The 23,267-nt window shown below is 45.4% G+C and overlaps 3 protein-coding genes across 5 annotated transcripts; all 3 read left to right on the top strand.

Annotated features, from left to right (window-relative positions):
* The first annotated feature begins 4,363 nt into the window (after positions 1-4,363).
* On the top strand, positions 4,364-5,211 carry LOC6598496 (uncharacterized protein C9orf85 homolog). Its single transcript, XM_002023548.2, has 2 exons — positions 4,364-4,413; positions 4,480-5,211. The coding sequence occupies exon 2, from the start codon at positions 4,497-4,499 to the stop codon at positions 5,181-5,183; it is 687 nt and encodes a 228-aa protein (XP_002023584.1). The 5' UTR covers positions 4,364-4,413; positions 4,480-4,496; the 3' UTR covers positions 5,184-5,211.
* A 602-nt stretch (positions 5,212-5,813) lies between these two features.
* Positions 5,814-9,396, top strand: LOC6598495 (3'-5' RNA helicase YTHDC2). Of its 3 annotated transcripts, none has more exons than XM_026992824.1 (4): positions 5,814-5,819; positions 6,005-6,463; positions 6,532-6,739; positions 6,801-9,396. In XM_026992824.1, exons 2-4 carry the CDS (start codon positions 6,209-6,211, stop codon positions 8,825-8,827), a joined length of 2,490 nt encoding a protein of 829 aa, XP_026848625.1. In that variant the 5' UTR covers positions 5,814-5,819; positions 6,005-6,208; the 3' UTR covers positions 8,828-9,396. The 3 variants fall into 3 exon arrangements, with proteins under 3 accessions (XP_026848625.1, XP_026848624.1, XP_002023583.1); XM_026992823.1 differs by lacking the exon at positions 5,814-5,819 and adding an exon at positions 5,855-5,864; XM_002023547.2 differs by lacking the exon at positions 5,814-5,819 and having other exon boundaries at positions 5,872-6,463.
* Positions 9,397-20,634: 11,238 nt separating this feature from the next.
* LOC6598494 (glycine-rich cell wall structural protein 1.0) lies at positions 20,635-22,330 on the top strand. The gene is made up of 2 exons (XM_026992904.1): positions 20,635-20,682; positions 21,632-22,330. The coding sequence occupies exons 1-2, from the start codon at positions 20,635-20,637 to the stop codon at positions 22,328-22,330; spliced, it is 747 nt and encodes a 248-aa protein (XP_026848705.1).
* Positions 22,331-23,267: the final 937 nt, after the last annotated feature.

Genomic DNA, 23,267 nt, shown 5'->3' with positions numbered 1-23,267 from the left:
TCTTATCAGAGCTGGTGCTGCATTTTGTTCTTTCTCTAGCTATAGAGATGAGTTTTATATCTGGCGATACCGAGCGAGCGGTGAGCGGCGCCGGCGGTGGCGGTGACGGTGGCGGCGGTTTGTGGAGCGCGGCACGTGCTAGGCGGACAATGGTCGCGGCTTGTTTGAGGCCGGTGGTTGGCTTGGTGTTGCAGACCAGCGCGGCCAGCGGTCGCCAAAGAAATGTAAGAGCCAAAAGCAGCGGACCCCAAAGAAGTGCCGATCGAGAAAGCTCTCCGGACTTGTTGTTGTTTCTGTTGGATGTAAACACAAGCTCAGTCGGGTATGCAGCCGCAGCGGCAGCCGCAGCAGCAGCAGCAGCAGGCGCGTGTGTGTGCTCGTGTGAGTGCTCGTGTGTGTGCTCGTGTGTGGCTGCGGCTGCGGCTGTGGCTGTGGTTTGTCTTCAGTTGATTTTCGATGCGCTTTTTGCACATTGCTAGACTTTTTTCTTGCTCGCCTTTTTGTATTTTCAGTGTGCTGGAATTTCTATATACCCTTCCCCCCAAGGCTATGCTGGTTACGATGCCATTTTCGAAGTCCAAATTTATCTTTACTTTTGAAGATTTCATTGAAACCCAATTTGTTTCCCGTTTCTATTATTTTTTCCATGACTGTATGGAGGATGGGCATAGAATGATTCTGGGAGACATAAAAGGTACTCATGCTCGAAACTATCCCATAATTCATATACAAATATATACATATATATATGTATATAAGGCAAAAAGGAAGCCAAAGAAGATATATACATTGTACCCCCAAAATATAAAACACCCTATAAAACACTTTCGAATTACCATTAAATACTATAATTTTTGTAATTACTGCACATTATTCTTAGCTGCGAACGAGAGCCACTATGGTATTATCCCCGACTTGAAATCCCTAGGAAAAACCCGAACTGGAAGGGCATTCCCACTTCGACAAGACTCTGGCATCGTGGACGGATTGAATCCATCTTTTTGTTGTTTTACTTCGTTGTATTCAATAGAATTTATGCTTTTTTATGGTCAAGCTGGCGGCGTCATGCGCGTTAGCAGCGTTAGATGGGGCCTCATCTTCCCATCTGCTAACGGTTGTTTATGGCCAGTTTAAGGTTTTATGCATAATTGTTTGAGCCGTTGCTCTCTACCTCTCTCTCTCTCTCTGTCGGTCCACCCCTCCGAAGAGTCTCCACAGAGACTCCTCTGCAGAGGCGGCATTGCAAAAGCCCATTTAAATGCAATCAATCAAAAGTTTACAGCTAATTAGCCGCAACGACAATGGACAATGCAATTTAATAGAATTATGAAAACAAACTTCGTCAGCGAGTGGTGCCCCCCGATCGGTCGATCGTTCGATCGTTCGATTGCTTTGCCACTAATGAGGCAAGAGCTGATTGGCGGCCAACTGCATTTGACCGCCGATTGATTAGCTGCCGCTTTACAATGTGCCACGCGAACTTTGACCCTGCTCTTTGGCCGTTCGATTAGCAGGGGGGGACACTTAATTATCGCAATGGACTCACCTGAGAGCGGTCGGCTGATAGCTGGAGAGCATCCTCGAGCTGCCCCCAAATCGATGCTGCTGGAGCAGCTGATGCTGTTGCTGTTGCTGTTGCTGCTGTTGCTGATGGTGCTGCTCGAGATCCGTCTCCGCCTCGGCCTGGGGGTAGCCACCATTCCGACTGATCCGGCTTGCATGGGAGCCCCGCTCCGAGTTGCATTTGGAGCCGCAGAGGGAGTTCTCGCAGAAGCGACAGCACTTGTTGTAGCTGAAGGTCGAGGTGCAGAGCGTGCAGAAGGAGTCCAACTGGGACTCGGCCCGGTCGTCCTCAACGTCCACATCCCCATCCCCTTCCACATCTCCATCGGCGTCCAAGTCCATGTCGTGGCTGTGACGAATCTTGAGGGTTTGCGTGTTGCTGCTCTGGTCCTCATCCGAACAGAAGTTGTACCTCTCGCTCTCCGTGTCCTCCTCCTCTTCCTCCTCCTCCTCGCCTAGGCTGCTGCCGGCGCTGCCCTGATGGCCTTCAAGACCTGCATGGCCTTCATGGCCCTCATGGCCGTCATGGGGGGAGGGCGGAAGACCAAAGCTGCTCAGGGGACAGGAGGGGTATCGGGTCAGGGGAAACTGACGCACATTGTACTTGCTGGCCATCGACAGGTTCTCATTGAAATAGATCACATTGGCTCCTCCGTGGGGCAGCTGTCGCTCCCTCTCCCTCTCCCACTCCAGCTCCCTCTCTCTGTCCCTGTCTTTTTCGCGTCCTCTATCTCTCGCGCCCCTCTCCCGTTCCCTTCCGTTCAGCTCCAGACCCATACCCCTGCTAATGCTGAGGTCATGGTACTTGCGCAGAAAGGCCGCATTGCAGTCAGCGGCCGTGTACTCATGAAGCTTCTTCGGTTTTTGGGCGGCCGGCAGCTGCTGAATGGTGTGCTGAATGTGGGGAATGCCATTTTGGTTGTTTTGGTTGCAGCCAACGCTGTTGTTGTTGTGGCTATTGTTGTTGTTATTGTTGTTGTTATTGTTGCCGCCGGAGCGTAGAAGGTCGAAGAGCCGCTGTTTGAGGTCGCGCATGGCAACATGGGACAAGTCGGTTCACTCAAATCTGAAATGAAAGAGTGCCAGAATGCATTATTAGTGATTTAATCAAGCAATGTATCAAGCATAAGTAATTATAATTAATATCCATAGCAATGCGTGAAATAAAACGTAAACAAAAAAACAAATTTCGATAAGTTAACCGCCAATTGACTATCGGTGAGCAAGGTGAGTTCCACAGCGATGAGGACTGACCACCCTGAAATAAAACGCGTTGCTAAGTTTCATATCACTCAGCTCATCACAGTGAGCGGGCAAATTTCCGTTTGAGTAGCCCTTTTGGTATGTAGGATATCCGCGGTCACACTGCCACCATGTTTAGCTTACATACCCTGCAAATTTTCTACTTTTCACAGTATTTTCCAGTATATTTTAAGACGCGTTATGGACTCTTGGCCAATGCACTAATTTAGAAATCGCGTAGAAATGCCATTTAGAGCCATGTCCCAGGCCTTCTCAGGCAAAATCTCAATTATTTTAAAAATGTCAAAAAGTGGACAGCGGTCGTTTTTTACACTCGCGCTTCCAAGGCTTATATGAAAAAAAAACGGACAAACAATTTTTAAACATACACAATTTCCCTTCAGGTGTCGCCTTTGGTAATTACATGAAAATGCAGTAAATATGTAGAAAATGTGTAGTTGACAGTAGTTACCATGTAAAGAAATTAATTTATTGGATATTTGTTTGCTTAAACCTTATTTTATAAACAATCCAATACAGAAGAGAGCTTAAAATTAAACAGTCTCGTAGGAAATTGATCAATAATCGGATAAAGTTATGTGGGCATGGCTAAATATATAGATAGTATTATCGGAACAAAAAAGAATTGGTCGTTTTTTTGAATCGAAGTTGAATTCGCCGCAGTTCGCCGCAGTTCGCCGCAATTCGCTTTGGCAACAATGAGTCTCATTCCATACACAAATGTTGCGCATTCCATACACAAAAGTTGCGGCAACATTTACTTGAAAACCGTTTTTTGGTCAAAATAAAATACATAAAGGTAATTAAAAGAAGCAATCTTGTAGAAAATGCATTTATCTATGGAATAATCCTAAGTGGGCAAATCTATATAGCTTGAAATATAGGCAATACCCGATTCGCCGTAGTTTCGCTATTGCAACAATGAGTCCCATTCCATACACAAATGTTGCTAGCTCCATGCACACATACCCTGGGGCAAATGGATGTTATAGAATTGTGAATACGTTTGTCTTCCAAGACTCCGTAGGTATCAGGATCGAGATGAATATACACAAGATACTAATAATGTACTCGAATATGTCTAAAGAATATCAATTTGAGAAAAAGTCTTCATAAATTAAGTATGATCTTTGTATAAAATTAACGAAATAGGGTGCACAAAGGCCTATACACGCATCATGTCTTTAAATACCAACAACATTGCGACTGTTTTTTTTGTGGAACTACTTTGTTATTGCCTTGTTTTTGCCAAAATAAAATAAAAGCAAGTGTTTAAAATAAGCCAGTTAAGTAGAAAATTGATTCATCAATGGGCTAAAATTATGTGGGCACGGCTAAATGCTCTATATAGCTAGTAATATTCAACGGAAGAAAGAAAACGAGGAATATGTATAGTAGAACTTGAGTTCGTCAGTATATTTAAGGTATATTTTGAAAATGAGGCGGTATATTTTGGTATATTTCTGAGGGTCGGACGGCATATTTTATCGATACGTCCGCGGTCACACTGCCCTCCTTTTATTTATTTTGGATTTTGGAAACCTTTTTTTTTGGCTGTCACTCATTGAATTGCAATAGTTGTAACAGGTAAAACTAAAACCACCAATCATCGCCGTGTGTCGCATCTGTTATTATCAACGATACCCCTTTCAGTTGCCTGCAATAGCAGAATGAGTTCCCAACGCGGTAACGTCAACCGCACACGTGCACAGAAACACAAAAATCGTTTTGTATTCAAGAATGATCTGCACGACAAGACGCCGCAACAGATGCGCCTCAACGCCATGCATGTCTCGACGGTCTGCCAACGCTGCAAGGAGGTGATCGAGTGGAAGATCAAATACAAGAAGTACAAGCCGCTCACCCAGGCGAAGACCTGCAGCCATTGTAAGGAGAGGACGGTGAAGAAGGCCTACCATGTCATCTGTCGGGAGTGCGCCATCAAGGCGCACGCCTGCGCCAAGTGCCTGAAGACCGCCGACGAGGTGGCCATAGAGGCGCCCGAGCCAACGCCACAGGAAGAGCAACAGTTGCAGGTGGAAATGGACCGTTTGGTCAAATCATTCTCAGAGCGCAAACGTCGCGCCTTCGTGCGCTACATGGCCAAGGGCAAAAAGCAAGAGCCCACTGAGAAGGACGAGGAGACGCAGGAGATCGAGGAAAAGGCGAAACGTGTGGCCCACACTCGCGCCGAGCTGCTGGACAAAATTAAGCAACTGAACCTAGCCGAAGAGGGCGATGAGGATGATTACGACGATGATGATGACGATGACGATGACGAGGACGGTGAAGATGAATCAGAGGTTGATTCTAACGAAGAAGACAGCGAGGAAGAGAAACCTGTTAAAGCGAAATAAAGTTTATATTTTTTTTTAATCAAACTTATTTAAATTTCGCTGTTAAATGTATGTAATTGGATGATAATTGGAAGTGGATGATGTATCAGCGGGAATGCTTCTCTGGATTTGGCCAATATTCAGTCAAATTTCCATTTTTTAACAGCTTTTTTATTGTGATTTTCAAAGAAAAAATACGTTTAATTATTAAATAAAAATATTTCCTAAAAGATCCTATAATTAAATGCATAAATAGGTTAAAAAGTGCCAATCTGTGAATAAAACTTAATATCAGCCAATTTTTCACGAATCATAACTAGGGTTTCAAGGCTGAATATCTAAGCTAGTAATATTATATCGAATATGAAAATCGCGGAATGGACAGATATCTCTTAACCCATTGTGGCTAGTGGGTAGTAAAATATACTCCACGAAAAGAATCAAATTTGAAGAATATTAGCGCAGTTCAGATTAGAGATATGGTTTCGTTTTGTATTAAGTAACGAGAAATAATGGATTTACAAGAAGAATTTAAATACAGAATTATTTTTCGGGGGCTAACTCAAGTTTTAAGTAAAGGGGCGTAAAGTGGGTTAAGTTAGTCGTTTTTCATCAGTCAAGTCAAAAGTATAACAAAATAAATATTTGTGACATTCAGTAAGCAGATGGCAGACAACAATAATATTAAAAAATCGAAAAAGCGTAAGAAGAATAAAAATAAAAAAGGAAAAAAGGGACCTACAGCAGCTTGTGGAAAGCGTTCACAGCAACCAGCATCGGGCTTATCCGCAAATAGTATTAAGATTGTTGACCTCCCACTCACAAAGATGGATATCTTACAGCATAAGCTTGCAGACTTCCTGGACTCCAACCAAGTGGAGTTCCAGCTGGACTGCTTGACCGAGGAACTGCGCAGCCACATTGCCGGCTGTGCCCAGGCTTTGGGACTGAACTACATCAGCCATGGGCCAGCTCACAGCCGAGTTCTTTGCATCAGTCGGGCTCCGGGCTCGTGTCTACACCTTCGCCTCGACGCCCCCGTGCTGATGGTTAGCTCTAGAGTAACCCGAATCCTATCATCGTCAGTGGCCAAAATTGAGCGTGCGATGTGTTTGGCGGCAATCAGAGGAAATGGTCCGCAGGCAAAGCAAGACGGGGACCGAGAAAGCTTCGGATTAGTGGGCCTCCGAAAAATACCCCCACACCCGGCATACACAAACAATCCGATGATTCAAGAACGCATGAATCTACCTATTTATGGCTACCGCTCAATAATTCAGGACACTCTGCAGCGTTTCCAGGTGAGTCTGAAGCCAAGTCTTGAACACACAGGGGTAACGCCTGACGCTTGTCCTCCACTTGTCCAAAGGTTCTCATTATCAAGGGTGCCACCGGCTCCGGCAAGTCAACGCAGGTGCCACAATATGTGCTTGAGTCGGCTGCATACCATAACTACCCCGTGCGTGTCGTGGTGAGCCAGCCGCGTCGTATCGCGGCCATCAGCGTCTCGGAGAGAATCTCGAGGGAGCGGGGCGAGATGCCAGGCATCATAGTTGGCTATCAGATCCGCATGAACAGTAAGTGCAACGACTACTGTAATAGATGCCGATGATGCTAATGCCGTTCGATTGTTTGCAGGCAATTGCACCAGCCACACTGTTCTCACGCTGACCACCAGCGGCTGCCTGTTGCGGGCCCTGACCATGGATACCCAGGCCTTCTTTCAGAGCGTCACACACTTGATTATCGATGAGGTGCACGAGCGTGACCTGGACACGGACTTTCTGCTGCTAGTCATCAAGCTGGAGCTCAGACGAAATCCCTATCTTAGGGTGATTCTAATGTCGGCCACCATGGACCTAAATGCGTTGTCCGCATACTTTGGCAATGTGCCCGTCCTGGATGTAGAGGGACGCAGCTTCGGAGTGCGCATCTTTCAGATGGAGCACATTCTCCGCGAGACTGGCTACATGACCGAAGGCATGAAAGACGTATTGGGCAACAAGGTTGATACCGCGACAGAGCACGAACTGCTGCATGCCTACAGCCTCACGCGACACATGGAGAGTGAAATTGACAACGACCTGATTCTCTCCTTGCTGGAACTCCTTGTGAATACGGGCGTGAGGGGAGCGGTAATTGTGTACCTTCCCGGCTACAATGATATGACCACGTTGATGGAGTGCCTGTGCTACTCACTTCCGATGGACAAAGTACAAGTACTTCTGTTGCACAGCCAGGTGGAGAGCCATGAGCAGAATAAGATATTCCGTCATTACCCGAATATCCAGCTGACGATCATTCTGAGCACCAACATCGGCCAGACGTCCATCACCATACCGGAGCTGGTCTATGTTATCGATTTGGGTAAATCCAAGATGAAGATCTATGACGCCAAAACGAACGCTTCGCAGCTGACCACAGTGCCGATCTCCCAGGCGGATGCCCAGCAGAGAGCTGGCCGAGCTGGTCGAACCCGCGAAGGCATCTGCTATCGTCTGTACTCTTGCGACACATTCGCCAAGATGAGCTGGTATCCTATTCCGGAGATACAGCGGCGCACGCTGGACGAGATCTGTCTGCTGGCCAAGATTGCTGCTCCTGAGCAGTCCATACCAATGTTTCTGTCGCAGGCCCTGGATGCACCGCAGCCGGAGGCCGTCAATCAGGCCTGTTCGCGGCTCAAGTTGTTGGGCGTGCTGCACGACGGGGACGAGTCGATCACCATGCTTGGCCGGATCATTGCGGAGCTGCCATTGAGCGTGCAGATGGCTAAGTGCGTGGTATACGCGGCATACTATCGCTGTCTGGGCAGCATGATCATCATTGCTGCCTACCACTCCATCCGTGATCCCTTCTTTCTGCCCGTTGATCGAAGGAGGAGCTATCAAACGCAAGAGGCGCGCCTCAAATTCACCGAGGGCATCAACAGCGATTTGATCGGAATGATAAGTCTCTTCCAGCAATACACGGAAGCTTCCCGAAACAGCCCCAGGGACGTGACCCAGTTCTGTGAGCGCAACTATCTTTGTTCCAAATCCATGGCCATGTTTTTTTCGGCCGTGCTAACGCTTCGGGACTCTGTTACCAGAATTTTTAAGCTAAATCAGACCACCAGGCGCCAAGCCAGCGCCAATGACAGAAACAACAACATGCTTCGGCTGGCCCTCACAGCTGGACTCTACCCCAATCTGGCCTATTATGACCACAACAAGAACGAGCTTGTGTCCGAGTGCGATCCCAACGTACTTGTCTCCCGCACCTCCTGCTTGCTGGGCAAAAAGAAGACGAGGACCCTGGCCAGCGAGTGGGTACTGTACGTGGAGAAGTCACGTGTCTCCGACTCCAAATCGTCGCTGGAGCAAACCAGCTTGGTCAGCACCCTTCATGTGGCCATCGCCGGTGGAAAGGTGCTCAAGATGGCACAGAGACCAAGCAGCAGCCTCGGCTTGCTGGACACCGCCCCCAAGGGGCAACTTTGTATTGACCACTGGGTACGCATCTCTATGCACCCGATGTTTGGAGAGCAACTGATCAATCTGCGCATGCTAATGAAGCGCGAGCTGGACAAAATGTTGATGATGCGTCGTGTGGATCTATATGTTGGCCCAGACATAGCCCTTTCTTTGTTGAGTGTCGATGAGGGCACCATGGCCCTCAACTAAGTCACGTATGTTTAGTTTCTGTGATATTTTTTTTTCGATTAAGACTGACTCGTTCTATTATTTGTACACTTAATTGCAAAACTATCGTTCATTTTGTCTGCAATTTCACGTCCCACACACATTTGATTTGATAACATTCTGCATTGCATGAATATCTAAATATGTTAGTATCTTCTTGTTTGTCCCAAAAAGAGTCAAAGAGACCTTAATTATTAATTCAGTTACATCAGTAATAAATCATTTTTTTTTCGATTATACACATTACGAGATGACTGTGCTCTCTCAAAAAACGTCCGATTTAAATTACGGAATTGATTTAATCAATTTCCAAGTACATATAACATAATTATACATGTAGTAGAACATTTTCGCTTCAATAATTGAAGCTGAGGCTATTTTAAACTCCAAATGTACACCAAGTAAACAAGCAGACATTGAAGCATTCCAACAACTGTCTTTCCCGAAAAGAACTCTTTAAATTGTTGTAACGTAACTGAAAAAAAAACTGGATAAACAGGGACACAATCTTGTGAAATATCTGTGAGTTTATTAATGTATTATTGAATTGAATTGAAAATAAAGCAACAAAATATGTGCTCGTTATTGATTGCACCGTTCATGGAGTGGGGCATGGGGCAACAGCCTAATTGCTGGGTGAAAATATGTGTGCCACAAGTGGCTCGAGACGCCTCCTTAGAGTCAGTCCCAGTCTCAGTCTCAGTGTCAGTGTCAGTGTCAGATGGGTGTTGCTGCCCTCCGGTGCATTGGGCCATGCCATGCCAGCTGGCAGCTGCCTCTGAAAAGCTCAGCCTATAAAAAATTGTTCAGGCAGCTGATGCTTATGTTTCGGTTCAGTCAGTCTCCGTCACACCTGCCCCACCTGCCACACCTGCCCCACCTGGCTGCCCCTGGTCGGTCGGACCGACTGCGGCCCATTGAGGCGCAAACAAGAGAAGGAAAAAAAACTTTAAGTTAATTGCATAGACGACGCGCAGTCAATAAACCTGAGGCAGCCGCCCAGCTTTGGATCTTGTCTTGTCGCTGCCACAACAATGGGGGGGTACAAAGACACCGGAGCGTGCAGCAGTGGCAGCAACAACAGCAATTACAACAACGCTTCAACTTGCTGCAAAGAAAGTGAAATTAATGTTATATTTTGGTGTTTTTTGTTGTTTGCTGCTGCTATTTAGATTCGTCTGCCTGCCAATGGGCCCCGCCAGGGAGAGCATTACCAATCCCATACCAATCAGCCCTGCCCTCGACCCTCGTCGGATTCTGCTATACAAAGCGTTCAATGGAGACTTATTCCATTCCGTCTGTTTGCTATTCATCAACGAATTCATTGGACACCGCAGAGAAAATATTGAGGCATTCTTTCCAATAGAATAGATTCCATTGTTCAAATTCCAAATGACGAAAGCGAAAGTCAGCCTCGATACGAGTATTGGTTGGGTATTGTGTGTTGATTTGTTCTGACTCTACATAAGCCACACTTTTATCTGGCCAATTAAATCATAAGGTCTCTAGAGCGGTGCCACGGCCCTCACATACCCATATCCAGTCTCATTGGTACCGATATATGATACGCACATACGCACTAAAATACTCACTAAAAGCCTCCAGTTCTTGGGTGTTTTTCAACCTAAGAATATCTATGGTAGGTTGGCCCGGACTAGAATCAATTTACCATTTCTCCATGGCTATTGCTATGCGCCATACACCCAGTATATAAGTTGCACGTAAGGCCAAAATATCCAACTGTTTCACCATATTGCCATGGATGGCTGCGCCAAGACGTGTGGTGGCCAACGTGTCCTCGACAAAAGACAAAGTGTGCGCATTCCATGCGGACGCGGCAACCGCAAGACTTGCAATTCATCAATGGCTATTGCTGGAAATCACTGTTGCTGCAAGTGGTGGCAGCTTCATTAAGCTAAAAGCAATTTGGGTGCCTGTCCGCGGTCTAACGGAGATGGAGCCTGCAGGAGGAGGAGCAAGAAGCCATTGAAAATGAATGCCACCAAGGTGGTGCCTGATGCCTGGCAATCAAGCAAACTGCAAATCAATTTTCCAAGATGAGTTCGCCTTTGTAGCCATTGAACTTTTATTTGGCTGGGGCTTTGAATGGGGATCGGGGCTGCCGATTGGCATTTGCTCTCGAAATCAAATGGAATGGCTCGCAGCAATACAACGCTAATGGATCGACAATAAACTTGGCTAACAAGTGGAAATGGAAATGGAAGTGGCACCGGCAGGCATTGCCAGCTGTAGCCAGCTGTAGGTTGAACGTACTCGCTCGCCATCAATTTCAGCTCAAATTGTTATCCATTTGGTTGGTGACTTGCTTTGCAGGTGTCCACAACAGGAAGGCATGATCGGAGTGCGATCTTCGCGTCTGCTATTGTGGGTTAACAGCAGCCTTTGATCTAAATTAATAACTGAAGAAGCTCTGATATTATACGTGTATTCGTCACTTAACGTGAGGTAACGTAATAATAGATACCCTCAATCGAACAGATAAAGTACGGTTCCGACATCACATTGTACTTCCTTGGAACAAGTTGACCCTTAACTATATTCAGTCGAAGATCTAGATCATCATTGTCTTAACATCCCAATCTAGTCCTAAACAATATTACCCAATACTTCATAGATTATAGCCAGTGGTCCAGCAGTAATGTAAATCCATATTATTGTTTGTTTGTATGGCACTGTTTGGATTGAACCACATTGTAATGTACAAACATAGATATTCGTATATGCATTATGAAATTATACAAGGTGGTCCGCTAACTCTCTTTCGGGTCTTATTTTACGCTCAGCACCACTAAGAGCGCTTTGAAGCCATATTTGATGAGAGAGAGAAGAACGAAGCTTTCCGCCGTACTGAACAAAATAAGACCCGAAAAGAGAGCGCGTTGCGGGAGCGGACCAGCCTATGCAGCCGTTCTCTGGCGTCTTTCTTTCTTTCCATCGCTTTCTCGTTGTGACGCGCTCTCGCTTCCATTAGGGCCGCCATGCCCTTGAATTTAGTCTGGACATAGCACTCTCTTATTGCTTTTGCATTCCGAATAGTTCACCGATCGAGCTAATTAGCCAAGAGACTCGCCATCCTCTCGTCGTAAATCTAGCGAGAACCTTCGGTATCCCTTCGGCTCTGTAGATCTCAAACAAAGCTCAGTAGCTCAACAGTGCTATTAATGCGACAAAACCACACGTTTCGATTTTAGTGTCGCTTAAGTGCGGGATACTCCCATTTATTGTACTAGAAATGTTGCACGCCGCCACCTTTCCATGCTGCAAACTCATTTCTGGAGCTTTTCTGTGGGTCCCTATCAATACTTCGGCCTTGTCCAGCCATCACTCACCTCAGCACTGTGAGTATCTTTTGGATATTTGATCGCATCTCCGTTTCGTGTGTGACGTTTCGATGAGATGTGAGCTAATGATGAGCCCTCCAACTGATTGATGATCAGAGTCGGCGTCCGTCTTTGGGGCCGACAGCAACAGTTACATAATTACATAAAATTGATTTCGTTGCTCGCCTCCGGATCTGTGCTGCTCCCAAAGCTCCCGAATTGGCCATCCGTGCCTGGGAACGGATGACATCACCCAGCATCATATCGTACAAAAAAAAAAAAGAGAAACAAACAACCGAATGCAATCATGATATCTCAGGCAGTGCAGCACGGAATGCGTCGTCTCGGTAATTCCAAATTAGGAATTAAAATAAACACTGTATATGTGTATGGATCTACGTACCTGTGTACATGCTATGCGATCAGACATGCCTGCTCTCAGGCATGCCCAGGAGTGCGAATCACGACAAACATGAACGACTCTGACTCCGACTCCGACTCCGTCTCCAGCTCCGATTGCGGTTGCATTGAGTGAAAGTCTGCGCCTCGGTCGGGTCAAATCAATAAGGCTGGGCGGTGACCCGGTCTTTTTTTGGTTTTGGTTTTGGTTTTGGTTTTTCTGTCTGTCTGAGTGGCAGTTAAATGATTTAGTGGAGCGCAGCTCCCTCGTTTAGCGCCCTTCTCGAGGTCTGTTAAGAGCAACACCTTTCGAAACAACGCCTAATTATGTCATTAAAAAAGCATACATACGTCTTTTTTTAGAAATGATTACGACTGCGAACGAATCCGAATATGATCTACTAGTGGCTGGGCTGGGGCCACCCTTCGACCCAATCTTCCCCATTTCCATGCCGAATATGCTGGCTGCTGCTGACCGCTCAAGTGGTTTTTATTATGGCCATTGCTATTGCTATTGTTATTGCTATTGTTGATTTGCAGTTTGCTTTCGTTTGGGAAGCCGAGCCATCCGGGAGGTAAAAGTGAAGACCGAAAAGTAAAAGCCAAAACGAGAGTGAACTGCGGGCAAAACAAGCTCGAATTGTGATTCGCATTTGGCCATGGCGGCCAACAGGCGGCAGGAGCCGGAAACTTGCGCAAGCTGTGACCCGATCGGAGAGCACGGAAGTGACCGGAGTCCCAGCCAGATGCTGCCGCTGCCGCTACCGCCACAGTCCATCAATGCTACGAGTATGGATCCCCACATATACCACTATATCATATAAATATGTAATGTATGCACGAATCAAAGGCAAAGGTGGTGTAACAATTTCGTTTTGTTTCGTTGTCACAACGTCTTAATGACAGTCACAACTTTTTTGTTCGCCTCTCGATCGGATTCAGTCATTAAAGTGCCACAAAGCTGCCAACAAAAATGTGTGTTTCGGCAGTTCCCGAAAAATGATAATCTTTCTTTTTTGATGTTTTTTGTTGATTTTTATGTAAGCAAAACCAGAAATTGCAACAGAGACCACTGGCCAGCCGGAGGCGTGGCAACGGCACCAACAACATTGGCGATAACATGACCAGCAGCAGAGGCAGCAGCAGAGGTAGCAGCAGAGACACAGGCAGCATCATCGGCAGTAATCTGCAACAATCTGCAACATCAGCCGGTATCCAGCAACACCAGAAACATGAGCACCATCAAAAACATGAGCATCAGCTTTGTACAACTTGTTGCAGAGACTGAGGCTGGTGTCAAGAGCCTCCTCTCTCCTCGTGTTTTGCCATTTCTCTGGTCAAGCGCCAATTGAGATGTGACAGGCTGTCTGTCTGGTCTGGTCAAGCTATGCCACTACCTGAATACTCTTCAAGCCACAAAAGGTCAGCAGATTCCAGTGCACGAACCCGAAACCCCAGCTGGATTAGTCTTAGCCCCAAGCCCCGTGCCGCGAGCCCCGTGCCCCAAGCCCCGTGCCCCATGAGCATCGTGATGAGGCTTGGGAGCGAATAAGTTAGTTGAATTGCCTGTCGTGATTATGCGAGTGTAGCCATGATATATAGCCCCTTTAATCTCTTAAGTTTTAATTTGGCTGTCTGGCTTATACAATTGCCATTTTTGGTTTTTCAGTTTTTCAATTTCTGCTGTACTGCCATGTACCTGCACAAATAATGGGAAAGATATAGGATAAACATGGAATTATGGTGTCTTTGGCACTGCCAGAGGGTCTCCGTATATTCGTGGCTAAGTTGGTAACGGGAATTTAGATTTGTCCGGCCGACACCTGACACTGATGCATCATGACAAGAATGAAGATGCTGCGATGCATCTCTAGCAGAGAAACGGAATAGCAACGGGCGTAGCCTCAGGTCGAAAAGGGGCAAAGGATTACAGGATTATTGGAACTCTCATTCGGAAGAGATAACCCAATTCGGAATTCAGTTGCCAAAGCCAAAAGCTGCACATCTAGCACATCTTCTACTTTGCATAGTATCTGTATAGATTATAGAAAGACAGCTCTTAAAAGTTGTTTCATTTGGGCCCAAATAAGCAATTCGTTAGCCACAAAGTTAAAGCCATTTCTTTAGCTACTTCTCCAATGATGTATGTTTGATCACAATGGAAGTCCCAGACAAGTGTTATATAAATCACAAGATCTTCGATAACCGTTCGTTCCATCACAGCATTTGATCGCCTTCTTCGCCTAATCGCATTATATGTCATGTCGCATTGGATCGGATCATGTCGCATCGAAATGCGTTCGAAAGTTACTAGTTTTCCAGTTCAAACAGAAACATTTGTCCGCCCTTTATTGATTGGGCAGCTGTTGGCATTGTGCTGAGTTATTGGGAGGCCGATTATTACCGATGCCCGTCTGAGGTTTCACTTTCCAGCCACACAATTACAATAAATGTCTGGGAGTAGGGTACAAATTTGTTTATAAATGTCGGATGGTATTTATTTGTTGACTCCGTCATCGATTTGTCATTGTTCGGCTGGTGCCAAGCTCCCAAATTTACGATACTTGTGACAATTTAGCTTTTCTCTCCCCAAATCTCTCGCCGGGCCGAAGGTGAAGGGTTGACAATGGGCCACAGAATGGCCTGGTATGGCAACAAAAGATCAAAAGACAACATCAAAACTAAGCGATTCCAATTCGAAAGCGAGCAGAAAGATACCGAAGGAAAAAACCCCGCACGCACACAAAATTTATGCATAATTTCTGTGACAAATGCCACAAAGGCCGCGAAGAGACAACAAATTGTGAACCAGAAAGCGCCGCATGGAAAGTGTGAAAAGTGCAGTCGACGGACGCTGCTGCTCAAATGGAAGTCCGACACCATTGATAATTATGTTAATTGTTTGCTGAAGAGACCCCAATCCCAAGAAAAGGGTATGGGGACTGGCGACTAGGGACTGAGGACTGGCACTGGCATTGGCACTGAGAAATGAAAAATATGATGTGTTCGGCAATAAATAAATTTTCACATTGACAAAAGACCCAGAAAAAGGGGCGCTGATGGGGGCCTCTAGCCATCTCAGTTTTGTATTGTTCAAGTACTCGTACTCCCCACAACAGAAGCAACAGCAGTCACAGTAGTAACAGTAACTTTCATTCTTAGACTGTTGATTTGATACAACCGAAAGATACCCATTTGTTGCGCTATACGCCCCCCCCTCTCTGCCCCAGTGTGCCTTTCCTTTTCCACTGCACTGTGGGGCCGCGCCATTTGTTATTTTCTGGCATTTATTTTCAGTGTTTTTGGGTTGCGCTTTTGATTATATGGTACCAGCTATTGCAGCTATTGCTGACAGATACAAGCCACAAAGATGCACAACTGCCAACCGCAAGGCAACAAAACAACAAAACAACCAACGACACCCCAAGGGGGAGGGCGTTGACAGAGCAGCACCGAACCATTGAATACTCTAGAATACGCTTTAATGATTAAAACTTAAGTTGGCCCCTCGATAGCTAGCAGGGTTCCATCGATAGTCTATTGATTCTTTCAACTAAGGCATCAACCCGATAGGTTCCATTTTAAAAGAGACCCCAGCTAATTTTTGTATGGCAGCTAGTATCTTTGGCAAGATTTTAACAAGACTTTGATAGTTTAGTTTAATAAAAAAATATTTAAATATGTGAATATGTACAATAATAAGTACACCTTCCACTAAACTAATTTTAGTACACCACCAATGAGGAATACTGGTTAAGCAGTAACTGAAAAATGCAACAGCATCCAAGAATATTTACTTAATTCTATCATCCTTCATTCTATCTATCTTATTCTGTTACATAGATAACATGAATGTAGCTCTATAGCAGTCTTGGGCATCAAAAAAGCTGGATAAATTATATTTTAAGAATCTTTTAATGAAGGTCTCAGTAATAAACTCTTTAAAGAAAGAAGTGGGAAACATTTTCTGAGATGTTTTCGCAATCTTTATATAGATCATAGTTTCCTTGGTCCAAAGCCTTATATCTTTGTATTGTATTCCAAATATTTATATATTATAAATGACAACTTTGAACATGCATTTATACCTATTCGAAGCCCACAAATCTATCGTTATCTTCTGAATCCTTTCTGCTACTTTTGCCAGACAAGGTTCTCGAGCAAGTGGAAATACCCGCACATCATCAACAGACCCAACTTGATCATGATCATGGACCTGAGCTCGACTGCGTTGCTGGTTACACGATAGCTTCTGCTGCCCCTCCATCCTCGCCTGCTGCTGCTGGGTCTTCTGTAGCCTATCCTCCAGTACCAGTACCAGAGTACCTGTACTCTGTCGTAGCTCTGGCGGAGCAATTATGATCCGCTAGCTTAACTTTACTCTCAGTTAGCTTGTTCAGAGGCATGTCAACGCCTAGGACAGCGATGGGTGGCACCCAGCACTCAACAACCAGCGACCCGCCAATCCATTCCGGAATTCTTGGAAGTACTTCTCGGGCAGCGATCCCGAAGCGAAGATTTCCCATCGGCGAATGTTGGGAAAAAGTCCCCACTTATGCAAAATGAACGGGCGAGATTTATTTTAATCATTGTTGCCACCGATGTGCCGATGTGTAAAAGTGAAAATGCCCCGGCCCGGCTGAAATGTATGCAGCCGGTGCGGTGCGGTGCGGTGCGGTGCGGTGCTCGTGGTGTTGGTGGTGCTGTTGGCGGTGGTGGTGCGTTGGGCGGTGCAAATTATGAAATTAGTATTATGTGAAACGGAGTTAAAAGTGTGATTAAACTGGAGCTGCAGTCAAAGTCAGGGCAGAAAACATACGAGTACGAGTACGAGTACGAGTACCAGTATGTATATGAAGCATAAAAATACTCGTACTCGTACGCTTGACGCATAATAAGACCCCCACAAACCCCACCGTCAAGACAATGAAAGTCAACTAAGTACCCAAGTGTATGGGTATGGGTATGGGTGTGTGAGGGGCAATTAATATCATTTGGAGCTTGGATACGAGAGTCTCTGAAACGGAGACGCTGACGGAGTTGGAGTCGGAGTTGGAGACTGTTTTCCAAGTGAGCGAGTCGCCCAAATTGAGATACGTTCGCCAAAGGTTAGACCCTTTGATGCTCAGTTTTTAAATGAAACTACCTAAAGACTATGAATATGTTTCGTTGAGATCGGTTGGAACATTTCTAGGTCGGTTCTGGAATATTTAATTCCCAAAAATTCTGTCCAATCCAAATATATATAGATTAACTTGTAAATTTCCTCAGACAGACATCTTTATTGTTTTTGGAGGATGGTAGATCGGGGATGCCTGGGAGCCAAAGAATTTTGTACATTTTCCTGAGCTTCCACAGTGGAATGTTGTGCCCGCAGCGTGTGCTATCATCGAATCTGCATGCCCCTGGCTACCCTCGAGTGAGCGACAACAAAAAACCAAACAACAATCCCCGCGGCTTATTAGCAATGGCACTTAGAACCAGAGTCTGCAGCTGGAGCCACTGGGGCTCGGTACGAAACGGCACGAAACGGCAGGGAGAAAGTCATCCATCTGAATGCACATAGAGACGTTGCGTTGTCACCTGTCGCCCCCGCCTGCCGCCTGCCGCCACGGCCACCGCCCCCGCCCCCATCGCAAAGCCAACAAAACCGCAAGCGCAGTCAAGTTTGTTGCCCAAGTCTTTTGTTCTGCAAATGCAACAGCAGCAGCAAAAAAACCCGTAGCTAGACTAAGTTTAATGGAAAATTGCGTACGGCTCCAATCGTACTCAAAGCAATTTCTAAGTGCCCCGGGCCATGGGGCATTGCCCAAAGCTGACTGAAAATGATTTTGATTTTGATTTTGATTTTCGATATGCTCGTACATGAAGTGTGGGCCCCACATGAGACCATAAAAAATAAAAGCCAAATATATGTGCATATATGGTTAATTCATATGTATAAAAGAAAATGAGCTGCTCTGGCAATTAATAGACCATGAACATTTTGCTAGACGAAAGAAAATTGCACAAAGCAAAATCAAGCCGATGCGCATTTATCCACAAATTAAAAAATAAAAATAAAAATAGAAAAAAGAAGGCTTGCCAAAGACTTTCAGTGGTAAAGTATCTTTGAATGTGAATCTATAAATATGAAAGAGCACCTTGGACAATGAGTTTTTGACAATTAATTCCAATATTGGTCCGATAAGGTACCCTGTACTTATTCGTATGTGAAATATCTATTGTGTTTGTGATGCAAATGATGTATGTATATTGTTAGGAATGGAGATTAAGTAGTAGTAGCTTATACTAGAATTATCCAGTCTTGGCTCGAACAAAACGTTAGTAAAATCCCCAGAAAATACAGTCTCTCTGCTTTCATGTTCTCAACCAGGAAAATACAAACTGTATGAACTTAATAACTGATCTCAGAATTGCGATTAAAACACACAAAATGGAACAAGCGGATTTTAGGCATGGCCGGTTTTGCAAGCCCTAAGACGGGACCATGATTTTTGCGATTTTATTGAGGCTTTTTTGAGGCTAAAACATCGGCGTCCTTTACAACATTTCGCCTGTTCATTTGAGACGATTATAGGCCTAGTCACTTGTAGAGTTTGCAATCGATAGCAAAAATTTTGACTGCGAAAAATACTGCCGGACTACGAGGTTTGTTTCTAGGAGCGTAATAATAGTACTCAAATGTTCCTTGTATTTTTTTTAATTACTTTTAAATATATCTATGGTGTTCTTAAGCTTACCTGTCAATTCTTTTCGAATATTAATAACCACTCTCTCGATCTATTGGCTGTGTATTCCTCTTGGCACCCAAAAGTTATGATTCAGCAAACACTTATCATATTTATCTCGTATTTTTTCTGTATTTCGTAGCTTGGTAATGAAATTTTTTCAATTTCAAACATTTATAAATAGTTGCCGACAATGATTAACGATTATGAAAAGCAACACCAAAAAAATAAACAAAAACTCGGCAAAAACCTAAGGTGTCACGCACTTCAAGTCCGAGGATAGTGTTCACTTCTGAGGGGCACACCGGAGGGGGGAGGACACGGGCGGTGGCAGTGGCAGTGGCGATAAATCATCCGGAAAATGCACCACTCGCGACAGAGACGATATGACGACAGCGCGACGTACGGCAGGTGCTACAGCGATCCGTTCGAACACGTTTTCCAGTTACAACGTTGGCAACGGAATGATTTGGCCAAATCTGCAGCGGCTGAAATGAAGCCCGGCTCGGCTCCAAAAATCAACCGAAAGAGCGAAAGGCAAGGCAGAGAGTCCGTAGCAGAGACTTCGAGCTGGAGACTCAGTCACTGAGGCCGAAGAAAGACGAAGAGAGGGAGAGATAGAGAGATAGAGAGAGGCTTTCTCTTGCACTTGCACTGGGACAGCCGGAGAAAAACGCAGATTGGGAGAGCAGCTTTAAGAGCTGGCTGCCACTTTGAATACCCTATATCTGATTTATTTGATCTGTGTATGAACAAAACTGTTTAGCTGTTTAGTTGTCATCTTGCCGCAGCTTCTGTTCGGTGGAGTGGAGTGGCAGCCCCCAGCTCGCATAAATTTCCATCTCTTAATGCCATCTCCAATTTTCCAGCACTATATATCACGGCTAATTTTGGATGATTTGGTTGGCCTAATTGATGTGTTAAATTGGATTGGGGAACAAGGAAGAGAAGGTATGAAAAGGATGGGGATTCCGGGGAAGATATACCAGTCCGAAGTGACTAAAATTTGTCATTATTGCATTTTTAGATAAGTTACAATTATAAGAAAATTTTATATAAAATGTAGCATAGCACATTGATATCATTAGCACAATTTTTGTATTCCAAAAAGATTTACATACGTAGTACAGAAAATTATCGAATATCTTGGATAGTTTATTTCATTTGGGTAATCAAATAAGTTAAACTTCAATCTGAGACACAGAAAGACTTGAACATTGATAGATTTGAAAAATAATAATATATTCCTAAGCCGAGTAAGGGCTTCTCTTAAGGATATTGTACCTATGAATCCAACGAAGAAGAATCTCAATGTGGAATGTCTCTGGTGCTGGTTCTGTTTTTGATTCAAAGTATCACCAACACTGTACATATTTCATAAATTACACTGAAACTAGTGGGGAGGGGACTATGGGGAATGGAGTTTAATCGCTTTGTGGGAAACCTCTCGGAGGAAAACACTGTGTTTGCTATCTAGAAATTGTAAACATCATTGGACTTGAGTTTGAGTGTGTTTGTTGAGATTTCCATCTCTGGATGTTTGTCCGGTTTATGAGTTGCGTTTCTGCACTTTCGGTTGCATAAACAAATTTGCTCACTTTCAAAAAAGAAAAAAAATTTATAAACCAACTGGAAAGAAAGGAAGACAAGCAGTGGGTGGATCGCCCACGCAGTGGAGTTGGGCAGCACTGATTGTGGCCATTGCTGGGCATAAACTGGACGCACAGCGTCCACTGGGGGCGTCTTTTAAGCGCCGGCTGCCATGAAGGGTGCGAAGTGCGGGGAGCAAATCGGTGGCCCACAGGCAAAAATCGGTGATGGCTAATTGCCTCTTTGCAATTAATTTAAAACTTTTAATTAAAGCCAAGGAAAACAAAGCGAGAAACAAGACACTGGCCAAGCGTCAGAGCGTCAAAGATAAAGATAAATATGAGTTCAGGTCGGAACTATTGAGCGATGGAGTAGTACCAGAGAGAATCTAATAATTGAGCAGGGCAAATTGATGTTTTGGTTTTTGGCTTTTTACGATTTTTTCGCTTTTCAAATTGAATTTTGTTGTATCTTGCCGAATCTTTGTTATGTATCGTATCTTGAGAAGATCATTAGCCGTAGAAGATCCACAAGACTCTGACTATAAATGGCGATGTCTCTTGGTGGACAGGCATCACAAACCATTGGATCTCAGCTCCGAGAACAATCTCAAAACTCAAATCCCGAATCTTAATCCAAGTCTCCAAGAATGAAGGCAAGCACCACAGCTCTGGAAGGATCCACAGCCATCTGGACTTCAATTTGATCTTTGTGCTCTTTTTCAGGTATTCGTCTGCTTGTTGGCCTCTCTGGCACTGGCTAATGCTGGCGGCTTCCGCGGTGGTGCTGGTGGTGGTGGTGGCGCTGGCGGGGGCTATCTGCCCGGCGGAGGTCGAGGAGGCGGCGGTGGCTTCGGCGGTGGTTTCGGCGGCCGACCAGCCAATGGAGCAGGACTCGTCTCGCATGTTTCGCAGTCCCATGGAAACACCAAGGTCCATATTGGAGGACAGGGACATGGAAATGGTGGTGGGGCTGCAGCTGGCTTATATGGAGCTGGCGGTGGCTCCTATGGAGGTGGTGCTGCATCCTATGGAGGTGGCGCTGCATCCTATGGAGGTAGCGCTGGAGGACGGGGCGCAGGCTGGCAAGGATCTGGAGTCGGTGGAGGACGCGGTGCCGGTGGCTGGCAGGGTGCAGGAGGAGCAGGAGGAGCTGGCGGTTGGCAAGGAGCAGGAGGAGCTGGAGGAGGAGCTGGCGGCTGGCAGGGAGCAGGAGGTGCTGGAGGAGCTGGCGGCTGGCAGGGAGCAGGAGGAGCTGGCGGCTCTGGTGGCAATGCCTGGGGCAACCCCGCCGAGTTCGATTACACAGTTAACCATGCCACCAGCGCTGGCAGCGGCTCCTATGGCGGTGGTGCTCGTGGTGCTGCTGGTGGCGGCTCCTATGGCGGTGGCTCCCGCGGCGGTGCTGGCTGGTGGAACGATTAGACCTTTGAAATTGTAACGAAATCGATAATGAATCTGGACCTAATATGCAATTAAAAATAACCAATCAAAACAGAGTTCGTTTCTTAAATTGTTTGAATGCGGTAAAAGCTCAACGGCTCAACGGCATAGCTTTATCGATAAACAGATGGTGGTTGTGAGCTTGGCTTTCAGAAGAAGCACTACCTTCAGAGCTTGTTCCGTAAAACAAAGCTTTTACGCTGTATCGTTAGCTTTTTCTAACCTTTGCGTTTTGATGCAAAGCAGTCGGGACTGAAGCTTTTCTATATCACACTTATTGAGCATCACACTGAAAATCTAGGTGTCTCTGAAGATCAATGGATCCATGGAGGAACAGGATAAATTGGCTATTATATGGTTGAAGTCTAATTCATTCCAATCCAATTCACAAACTTGAACTGCCTACAGAAAAAGGCAGATAGTGTCTGAGCTAAGGGACACTGCATACACAGTGATTTGATACAAAAGTAATTTCTATATTTTAATGTTTCGATTCATCTTTTGCAAGAACTCGTTAATGAAAACTACACGACCACCAACAACAACGAGGGCCCAACATAACCAGAGTTACCTGTAGTGTAGTTCGGAAGCTCAACGCAGCTTCAACGGTAGATGGCGCCATCTGCGTTGCCCATTGGCTGCCGAAAAACCCGTTTTCAGCTGTGCACTTTACGCTCTGCCCTTGCGGGGGGACCGACTGGGACGACTACTGAAGGTCAATGTCATTGCGACGGAAAGCGAAAGTTGGCGTGGAAAGAGTTAAAAAGAGGAGTAAAAGGAGCAAGGGAAGATCAAACAGTTCCAAGCCAATCCTCGACACTATCCCACCAGACAAACTTTGTTTTCCGCCTTTACATACAAAAAACCAAAAAAAAACTTGAAGTGGAACAATTGATCGCTTGTCATTGATATAACGCAT

Source organism: Drosophila persimilis, unplaced genomic scaffold (assembly GCF_003286085.1).
Source record: "Drosophila persimilis strain 14011-0111.01,24,50 unplaced genomic scaffold, DperRS2 tig00000793-arrow-arrow-pilon, whole genome shotgun sequence".
Lineage (NCBI taxonomy): Eukaryota > Metazoa > Arthropoda > Insecta > Diptera > Drosophilidae > Drosophila > Drosophila persimilis.
This window is presented reverse-complemented; position numbering and strand designations above follow the sequence as displayed.

Bases quoted from the DNA above. Each gene is read 5' to 3' on its own strand.
- LOC6598496 (XM_002023548.2), top strand. From the start codon at position 4,497: ATGAGTTCCCAACGCGGTAACGTCAACCGCACACGTGCACAGAAACAC.
- LOC6598495 (XM_002023547.2), top strand. From the start codon at position 5,990: ATGGATATCTTACAGCATAAGCTTGCAGACTTCCTGGACTCCAACCAA. The intron at 6,464-6,531 runs GTGAGTCTGAAG...ACTTGTCCAAAG, and splicing joins ACACTCTGCAGCGTTTCCAG to GTTCTCATTATCAAGGGTGC. The intron at 6,740-6,800 runs GTAAGTGCAACG...GATTGTTTGCAG, and splicing joins CTATCAGATCCGCATGAACA to GCAATTGCACCAGCCACACT.
- LOC6598494 (XM_026992904.1), top strand. From the start codon at position 20,635: ATGTCTCTGGTGCTGGTTCTGTTTTTGATTCAAAGTATCACCAACACT. The intron at 20,683-21,631 runs GTACATATTTCA...GCTCTTTTTCAG, and splicing joins TTCAAAGTATCACCAACACT to GTATTCGTCTGCTTGTTGGC.